The sequence below is a fragment of the Sinocyclocheilus anshuiensis genome, unplaced genomic scaffold (genome assembly GCF_001515605.1).
Source record: "Sinocyclocheilus anshuiensis isolate Anshui unplaced genomic scaffold, SAMN03320099.WGS_v1.1 scaffold94, whole genome shotgun sequence".
Lineage (NCBI taxonomy): Eukaryota > Metazoa > Chordata > Actinopteri > Cypriniformes > Cyprinidae > Sinocyclocheilus > Sinocyclocheilus anshuiensis.
Window position 1 is genome coordinate 244,869 of NW_015546049.1, and position 10,389 is coordinate 255,257.

Sequence of the window (10,389 nt, forward strand, 5' to 3'; positions counted from 1 at the left end):
TGCAATAGCCCTACTGTGTTGTAACATGGTGTGGTATATGGGCAACTCTGGTAACGCTGCCCTCTCATTCATTGATCTGCTAACGTTATGTTATGTTATGTTATGCTCACGTGTTCTGATAATAATAGCTTTCTAGGACTAAACATTATTTGGATAATTCGTAAAAAAAAAAAGTTAAATATCTTAACCCTACTGTCAGACCTACCTGAAAAACTAAAAAGCAAAAAGCTAAATTTATTTAATTTGAAGGGCTGTCGTTATTTTTTATTTGTGATATCATTATTAATTTCTTTATTTCTTATTTTATTACTGACTGCTTACTTGTCATTTTTTTATTCAATTCAAAGTTTGAAATCAAGCTATCTCGTGCTACTGCACCAAAATTACCCCACTGTAAAATAAAAAAAAACTGAGAAAGACTTTGTGAGATAGCTAGTTATAATGGTAATTAAATAATGTTTACATATGTATAAAAGCCTACATTAAAATCTGTCATATAAATTGGTCTCTTCATTAGAAATTAGCCTACTGATTTCCACCATTGATGGACAATTTTTTTAAATAATATTAAAAATATCTGTATGACATTATATTCTGCAGTTCTTCCCTGTTGTACCGAATATCTACACTTTTCAAATTATCATATCGAAGTTAGAAATTCAAATATTGTGACAAAATTAATTTTGTAGGGTGCCACAAGTTTGTTAAAATTTCCAAAAGGTGCCGCGACTAAAAAAAGGTTGGGAAACACTGGGTTAGAGGGATGTCCCATATGCCAAGCGAAGCTCCATAGGTGGTAGTTGAAGTTTTTGTGGTATATAGTAAAGAGTCAAGTTTATTGAGTTTTGTTAGTTTTCATTCGTCTCATAGAACATATGTTGGATTTCAAACCTGAGCTCCATGGATTTGATATTCCAGATGTTTGTGTGAGTGACGGTCTCTCCTGAGGAAGAGCAGTTTTGGCCTTGGGGAATTGGCTCCATTCATCTTGTACACTGTGGAAGAGGCAGAATATAACTACAAAGTTTAATGTCTACAATATAAAGTTTTATTCCCCGTTCTCTTCATACAGGATCAATAAAGTACCTTATTGGGATTAATAAATTATCTTATCAGGATCAATAGGGTATCATATGTTGTTGTAGGTGAACAAGCTGACAAAGGCAGTCTGAGGAAAAATTACTTTTTCATGTTGCGAAAGTGTGAAGAAATAGAGAGTAAGAATAGGAGTGATATGAATATAAAATAATGAATGAACAGAAGTCTGTTGTGTTTGCCATTGCGTGACAATCACCAACATTTACATTTCTGTCTCTCAGAATGAACGGGATACTGTATGTGTGTGTGAGTCTTCCAGGTCTTGATCTTTGTGACTGCTTCAATCTGAGCCCCTACTGAGGGCAGAATTACCCAACTGTGTGCTGTGTGATAACAGCTAGTAGTAGTGTGTGTGTGTGTGTGTGTGTGTGTGTGTGTGTGTGATTGATTAATTTTTTTTAATCTAATTAATTACATGATGTGGTGATTAATTAATCTAATCAATCACAAATTAAATTTGTATGTGAAAAAAAGAAAAAAAAACTGCCAGTAGGTGGCGGTAAATGTCTTTATGAGTAAGTCATTGAGTCATTCATTCATTCATTGGATTTGTTCAAAAGCATGATTCATTCAGAAACTAAACAAGGCTGTGTTGCTCGGAGACACACAACAGTTCTGCTGTGGCTTTATAGGTAATATTTTTGTTGGCAAAAACAGACAATATTGTGTTTAAAATATAACACAACATTAACTTATTTACTGAACTGTCGTATAAATCACATATGCACTCGTGCTATTCAGGACAAAAACAGCGCTCGTGTGATATTGAATTCTCTTGAATTATAGGGACATATAACTGCATTTATTGACTGCATCATGCAGTGAGTTGTTGCCCTGCTTCAAGTCAACTCAACAGTCAAATGTTTGCAACTGTGACGTACAGCAGAGGCGGACAAAGTACTCAACTCCATTACTTGAGTGAAAGTACAGATACTGCTGGTCAAATATTACTCCATTAGAAGTAAAAGTTGTAAAGACTGATTTTTACTTAAGTAAAAGTACAGAAGTACTTGCTTTTAAAAGTACTTAAGTACCAAAAGTAAAATCAGCTGTCATTGTGAATGCAGTCTGACAGCGTGTACCGTTTTCTCTATGATTTGTGCTCAAGTTGGTTTACTGCAGAACATGCCTTTAAAATTTGTAACTTTATACAGACAGACACAGGTTTCTGCTAGTGTGATCAAAGCTATGAGAAAATAATTTATCTCTTAAATGTGTTCTCTCCCGCAGGACCCTGTGTATGGGAAAGGAAAACTGGCTGAGATTCAGGGACTCATTTTAGGGATGCTAGAAACCTTCAACTATGAACAGGTATTGTGTGTGTGTGTGTGTGTGTGTGTGTGTGTGTGTATGTGTTATATAGCAATTTGACCTCATCAGCTTTGTTACTGTAGAATGCTTTCTTTTATGAATGCATTTTTGCACTATAGAGAAGCATGTTCATTGTCGTTTGTCTTAGGTTCTTGTATGCGTGTGTGTCAATGTGTGTGTGTGTGATCATAAAAATTGCATGTTATTTGTTATTTATTACTGTCCTTCTATTTCACATAACAGATGTTTACATATATCCCACAAGACAAAATAATAACTGAATTTATAACAATGACCTCGTTCAAAAGTTTACATGCGCTTGATTCTTAATACTGTGTGTTGTTACACAACTGTTTTTATGTTTTGTGATAGTGGTTCATGAGTCTCTTTTTGTCCTGAGCAGTTCAGCTGTCCACTTTTTATCAGAAAATCCTCCAGGTTCTGCACATTCGTTGGTTTTCCAGCATCATCGGCCATTTTGAACCTTTTTCAGCAGTGACTATGATTTTGAGATCCATTTTTTCACACTGAGGGCAATTGAGGGACTCAATACACAACTATTACAAAACATGAAAACATACACTGATGGTCAAGATAGCAACATGATGCAACATGGGGGGTGTAAACTTTTTGAATTGGATGATCAAGGTAAATTGTACTTATTTTGTCTTCTGTGAAACATCTAAGTATCTTACGTGGCTTCTAAAGGGTAGAAGGGCAGTACAGAATGAAAAAATATGATCTTTAAGCAACATCAGAAACATTTACACATCATCATCATCTTGTTCAAAAGTTCACGCCCCTGGTTTGCCTCATGGGAGCTGTCATGTTGAGATCACATGGCCAGCTGAATACTACTGAGTTTATCTCAGTAACTTTTCGGCAAAAGGCGGGATCGAACCCGGGTCGATCGCGTCAAAAAGCCAATGACACACGCTTATCCAGCCTGTTAAATATGTCTATATAGTATCGCTACCCATAATGCGTCATTCATGTCTTACTTTCATGCTAATTGCACTCTTGCTGGCTTCAGACAGCAGCATAGAAAGATACATAATTTAGCTCTGTTAAATTATAATGAGATCGACTCTTACTGTTCACTCTGCTGAAGCAACAGCAGCTAAGTTCACAGTGTTTTATGTGATAATTGGAATGAAATGTGGAGGTGAGATCCTTTGAAAAAAAAACAAATTAAAACCTTTATGCCAGTCTTTTCTTATATATCTTATATATATCTCATCATTTTGCTTTTCAATGTATCTTGATTCTTGATTTAAGAATCTTTTAGACATTTGCACTGGAAAACAACAAAAAAGCAAAAAAGTGATGTAGAACACTCTTTTGCAGTGTGATCAGAAGGTACAGTAAAAATTCCATATTCTAGTTAAGTGTTTTTTATTGTTGTTTTGTTTTTGTTTTTTGAATTAATTAAAAGTTATGCAGATCTTTTGGAAGATTTGTTTTCAAACTGTTGCTAGTATACATTTAGCAAATTTTGGGTTGGTATTTATTGATTGATCAGCAGAAAAAAAGCTGATACAATACGTATACTGTACCTACTACCTACCAACTAGAAACCAGTTTCTAATATTGGCTTTTTCATTATTTCCAACATGCCAGTGGTTTTAATTTGACTAGTAATCTATGCTATAAATATTGGTATAAATATTAATAAAATAAATGTTCTACATCAAAACTATTAAGAGAGTAGGGAATAAAAACAACACAGTGATGGATCATGCACACACATACACACACACACACACACACACACACACAAATACTGTACCTTTTCAGTCCCTCTTAATAGCTTTTAAGGGAGTGACGCCCTTTAGAGGAACTATCATACTTAACTTATTCCAGCTTATCCTCACAGCTGCTTTAATCAGGTCAGTTGAGGGTGGAATGTTATGAGAGCTCATTAATGGCTGTTTCTTCATTAATTAACAAGTGCATAATTGAAGAGGCTCTCTGGACGTCTTAGGACCCGTAATGGTTATCAGTGGCATGCACACATACACCCTACAGTTTTACTTAATGAACAACTAAATACTTTGCCATAAATAGTTTCCCTCATCTCAAGCTCTCACACAACTTTCTTTAAAGCTGCCTGAAAACTTCTGAAGCATTTATTCTTATTTGTGTTTGTGTTATTATATTGTAGCAACTGGATTAAATTACTCCCTCATTTCGGCTTTACTGGAAAAGGCTTTGCTTGTAATTTTCAAGAAAGTCAAGACAAATTAAATAAGAATAAAGAGACTTTGTTGTATGAAATTCAACTGAACTTGTCTCACACTCATAGGCAGAAATCCTGGGGGGGTCGGGGAGGACAAGACCCCCCCCAATATGAGGGTTGTCCCCCCTAAAAATATGATTAAAAACCACACTGTGTATTGTAAATAAATAAAGTTTTATACTTTAAATAACTTTGTAAGTAGTAAAACAACACAAACGCAAACGGGGCAAAAATGTGTTTTAAATTTAGAAACATTTTGAGTCTCCCCCACCCTTGCCTCAGTGCTTTGGTCCAAATGCCTGTTTTCCTCTTTTATATCACCTCAGTGTGTTGCAAAGTCCGCAGTTTTCCCGCGGAAACAGGCTACTTTAACACTGTTGCCACGGGTTATTTTCATGTCTGCAGGTTGAAGCGACCCCCAATAACGCATGCAAAACGTGTATTTTACCCCCTGGAACTTTATTTTATTTTTATTTTTTTTACTGGGGAACCCCCCTCGAAACGCGGATTGGGCTAGTTTTGAGTAGCAACTGGACGGGTTTTGTTGCGAAAACCTGGCAACCCTACATCACCTACACACACACACAAGTCAGGTGAGCGGGAATAAAGTCAATAGTTGTGCAACTCCAAGGCTGTCAAGGCTATTTTATTCACTTAAATATCGGATGAAGTGATTATTTTCTCTTTAATACAGATTATGTCAATGTATTTTTCGATGAGTCCACTATGTAAGCAATAATAATAATGTTACCTGCTTGACGGATAATGTCTACAATGCACATGACCACAACAGCTTGAAGTCAAGTCAAGTCAAGTTGAGCTTTATTGTCATTCTGCTGCATGTGGGGACATACAGTGGAACGGAATGTCGTGCCTCACAGGACCACGGTGTTACATAAATACAGGCATACAACAATGAAGTAAAACAGTAAAAACCTATACAGTAAAGCAGTAAAAACCTATACACAACTAACCTACTGACTGATTTTGATTATAAATATACTATATATATATATAAATGTTTACCTATACATAAGTTAAAAAAATACAGACTATACGGATGCTTCACATAACGTCTGTAGGTTGAAGTTGTCTAATTTGGCACGGTCTCCCTGTTACACTAATAGTAGTAAGGCTTTCTTCTGTGTAAACTTTTCCTTACAAGTACAATTTTAGCTGTATTTTTTGTGTCCCCTTCTAAAATTGATTTTGAGAAATTTTATGTTTATTGTCCCCCCCTACTGTTAGACGAAATTTACGCCCCTGCTCACACTTATTGACATCCTTTTGCAGTGCTAATTTATTTTATAGATTTTTGTTTATTAGTGTATAGAGTTGCTTTCTTCACCTTAGTATCACCTATTGGCTAATTGCATCCAGAAATTTGCATCAGACATCAGTGTGTTCCCTTTTATTTCTTTCTATTCTATATTTGACAAAATAAATGCTAAGTCAAGCATTTAAATCAAAAGCTGTTACTTTTGAGAACTGAACCTTGAAAGTGGAGTTTTTTTTGGCCATAGTGTACATTATTCATCTGGTACAGTATGAGTTGAACCGCAGACTTTTAATCTTTGAATTATGGGCCATGTGCCATAGTCTTTTTTAGACTTTTAGACTTTGAAACCTTTGGAATCCATTAGCCCTGTTGCCGGACGTTGCACAAGCATGTGAAGTACGTTAGAAACAGAATGAGGCATCATTTTACTGTTGGTGATTGATGAATCACGCTTATGTCCGGTCTAGACATGATGTTGAAGTTTTCGTTACAGAGAGATTAAATGTCTTTTCTCAGCCTCTAGAAAATTCATTTCTGGGTTAGTTCATATGTTGTTTCTTAAGGCTTGCCTTAAAAGATCCTGAGAATTTATCCTTTTCAACCCTATAATAACATACCTGAATTAGTTCACTTCAATTAACTTAAAGGGGTCATATGATGCGATTTCAATTTTTCCTTTCTCTTTGGAGTGTTACAAGCTCTTGGTGCATAAAGAAGATCTGTAAAGTTGCAAATCCAAAGAGCCTTCGTCGAATCCGCCAGCCGCGCCGTTCTCAAGCCCGCTGCCTCTGCTCACTCTAGGTCACCGCTGCTCACTCTAGGCCGCTGTGTGTGATGGTGTGTTTCGTTGTGAAAGCGAAACTACTTTGTTTGGCCTTCCAAATAAAGTCAAGCTACCCTTTACCAAATGTAGCTAGAAGTAGTGCCAATCTAAATTGGTTAATTAAATTTTTGTTTAATTGTCTACCTATCAGATTACGTAGTTTGTTAGAGCAGTATTTATCTGACTCAAAGTGTATTAACATCACATCTGAACACCTACATTTACATTTAAACAATAGAAAAATATCTGAATAAAACAAGTTTCTAAAACTTTAATTTTTTTTTATTTTGTTCAATTAAAAACACGAAAAAATGCCACAAAAACTTGAACTTCTCTAAACACCCAAAGTGTTAAAATGTTTTGCCATTTTATCTCTGTTTCACTTTCTCTGTTTGTCTGTTTAAACTGTCAACCAGATATGGTTGTCCAGTCTTTCAGTTTGTCTGTGGAAGTAAGTCTGTGTCATTGTATGTTTGCACTCTCCCTTCCATGACCAATGGGAATTTGCAGCTTGTCATTCAAAGGAAATAGCGAGCAAGGCAAGAATACCACCTGATTCCCCCCTCTCTCTCACTCACTCACTCACACACACACACACATCACACACACATTTTCCCCTTGCTTTTGAGACTCTCCACTTGGAATCACTGCAGTAAATAACATGCAGCCACACAATTGAGACGTAAATTACACACACATAAATACACACACTTGAACAATCCCTTAGGAAAGCTTGTGTGTGTGTGTTTGCAGGCATGTGTACAGTATGGCTTGTGTGTTTGTTTGTGTGTGTAATACTCAAAATGCTGCACCAACAGCAAAATGAACATACATAAAGCCTCTCTCTCCCTCTTTCTCTCCTTCTATCCCACTCTTCAGTCTTTTTATATGACCTTGCTGAAACACATTGCCTCTGGTGAGGAGACTAGATTAACAGAGATTCTTCCACTCATGAAAATAAACTGAACCAATTCAATGCCAGCACAAGCTCAAGATTTAATCCATTTCACAAATTTCAAAAGATATTTGATTGTGATAGAAAATAAATGTTTAAGGGAGTTGAAATGGCGTTTCACATGCCTCTGGTTTCAGTCCTGATAATTTCATTCGTTATGGGGAAATTCTTCCATTGCCTGTGGTTGTGGATGAATAAATGTGTTCCCCCAATTAAACTGAAATAGGATATCTGACACATATCTTAAAATTAACTTTTTTTTTTTTTTAATTAACATTAAGATTTTATGTTAAATCATAAGGAAAGTTTTATGTTGTTAGAAACTGTAGCTGTTCATCATTTCCTGTAAGCTGTTTAGAAGATTAAATATGATGGCTTTCATGGCTTTTATCATTTTCCATGCTTGTGGGGAAAATCTTTAAAATGTATTTAGATATGGGAAAATGCGTTTAGTATTAGGCACTTATTTGTAGCTGAAAGCATAACCAAATCAAAATATTTAATTAAGAGAAATGCAAAGTTGTGAGGGATGTGTAGATATTTGTGAATGGCGCTGTACACGTGCCATTTCTGCTGAAATATGCTCCAGTTTCTGTAAAGTTCTAAGTGTGCTTATATGCAGGTGCACTTAATAGTTCACCTAAAAATGAAAATTCCCTCATAAATATTTCTTTTCTTTTTTCTTGTAGCACAAATGAACATATTTTTAATATTCTTTAATACATTTTGTCCATGCAACCAAACTTTTAACACATCAAAAAGTACAAATAGGATCAGCATTAGCACAAGTTTTTGCCTTTTACAGTGCAGTATAATACTGTATGGCAGGACGTTTTTGGGAAGAGAAGGGGGGATGTTGAGTCAGGACACATCACAGCCTAGACTCAAACCTGTTTCATCTGAATGAGCAGAATCGTGGAGCATGTGTGCTGACCTTTTTTTTTTTCTTTAAACCTTTGCAGTGGTTTACTTTACTACTTCTTTCTATCTCTCAGACTTTGTTGGAGACGACCACAAATCTGTTGAATTCAGATCTTCACTGGTCTCTGTCACACCTGCGCAAGGCGGTCAGTAGAGGACTTCACCCAAGACAGTACCACTGCAACATCTGCTTACAGCAGTACAAGAGACGGCAAGAGAGCGAGGAGGAGATCATTATCTTCAGGTACACACAAGAAGACAGTCCAATGCTTTTTACTGTAACAAACAAAAATTATTTATTTCATATTCTTTTTTTGTAATTTTGAATATGTTAATTTATATATATATACATATGTATATTTACTGTAAAAAATTGGGGCTGTCACAATATCAATTTTTACTACACTGTTATTGTGGCCAAAAGAATTTATGATAACTATTATTGTATTGTATCTATACAAATTCTTAAAAAAAAAAACAAGTAAATAAATAATGCTATCAGTCAAATTCATCTTTAAATTTGTTTATTTTGTGTTTTCTTTTTTTGTTGGCCAATGAATGTAACTTAAAGTATAAGTGTAGAAAGGTGAAGAGATAACTGTACAAAAGATGTACAAAAATAACTTTACTGTGGATCAACACTTCCTGCAGACTGGGGTTTCTAACATCCCGCCTTGTCTGGTCATCTCCTCCAGTGTGATTTTATGTGGCAGTAGTAGCTCTACACTGCACCTTCTACATTTTTTCCAGTTTATGACAGGTGCCAACCAGTGTTAAGGTGCAATACAACCAACCACTATTTGGAAGTGTCAACCAGAACATTACTGGTGCTGGAATATTTACAGTAGTATCGTATGTGTAATAGTAATGTGATATCAATATTTAATTTCTTAAATATCATAGTTATTGTGAGACCTCTATTATAAATATTAGCATTATATCTGCCATTGGTCGCCCTGTTCTGATGCCTTATTTGAGTCCCATATTTCTTACTTAACGAGCTGTTGTAGCACTCTGCCCAAACTTACTACACAAACAGACCAGGATTAGCATCATTCTGAACTCTTATTTCATTTGTAGCTGTGGACACCTGTACCACTGCCAGTGTCTTCAGCGTAAAGAGGTGGGTGTTTTGAGCGAGAGGCAGTACTCGTGGAGCTGCTACAAATGCACATCCAACCAGGGCTCACGGCCAGCGGACAGACCCAGCGCAGAGAGCTCTCGATCACGCTCCACTTCTCTGGCACAGGTCAGTCAGACAGTCACGTTTCACAATCAGTGTGTTCACCCAAATATGAAAATTCTGGCATATTGTGCTTCAAAAGAATCTCATTTTTCTATGGACGACAATAAGAATTCTTAAAGAATTGTCATATTGCTTACAAGTTCATACTGCCCATGTCAGTCAAGCCCCAAAATGGATCTACAGAGAATTTGCATTAAAGGCAATATGACTTTTAAAGTACTTTTATATTCATGCATGGTGTATGTATTATCCACTCTAATTGGATCTCTGTTATGTGGCAGTGGTGTATGTAAATGACATGCAAATGGCTTTCTCCGCATGCAGCTGTATTAGTCGTAACCATAGAAGGCTGACGGCAGCAGGCACAAAAGAGAGCAAGGCTAGTATCCCTAATCACAGAGGTGTCCAACCAGTGTGATTAGAGTATTTGCACAACTGCATAAACAAAGCGGCTGAAAAAGCTGCCTTGACCTTGAACACACGGCCCATAATTCCTGCTGATTGAATCGGCACTGCA

General features: G+C 36.1%; 1 protein-coding gene across 2 annotated transcripts in view; it reads left to right on the forward strand.

Moving 5' to 3' along the window:
• Nucleotides 1-10,389, forward strand: part of LOC107699090 (vacuolar protein sorting-associated protein 8 homolog) — a 124,155-nt gene that overhangs the window by 88,629 nt on the left and 25,137 nt on the right. For both annotated transcript variants that reach the window (XM_016500255.1, XM_016500256.1), the window contains 3 exons: nucleotides 2,329-2,409; nucleotides 8,701-8,870; nucleotides 9,707-9,875. In XM_016500255.1, coding sequence (XP_016355741.1) covers nucleotides 2,329-2,409; nucleotides 8,701-8,870; nucleotides 9,707-9,875 — 420 coding nt within the window. The remainder of the gene's footprint in view (nucleotides 1-2,328; nucleotides 2,410-8,700; nucleotides 8,871-9,706; nucleotides 9,876-10,389) is intronic.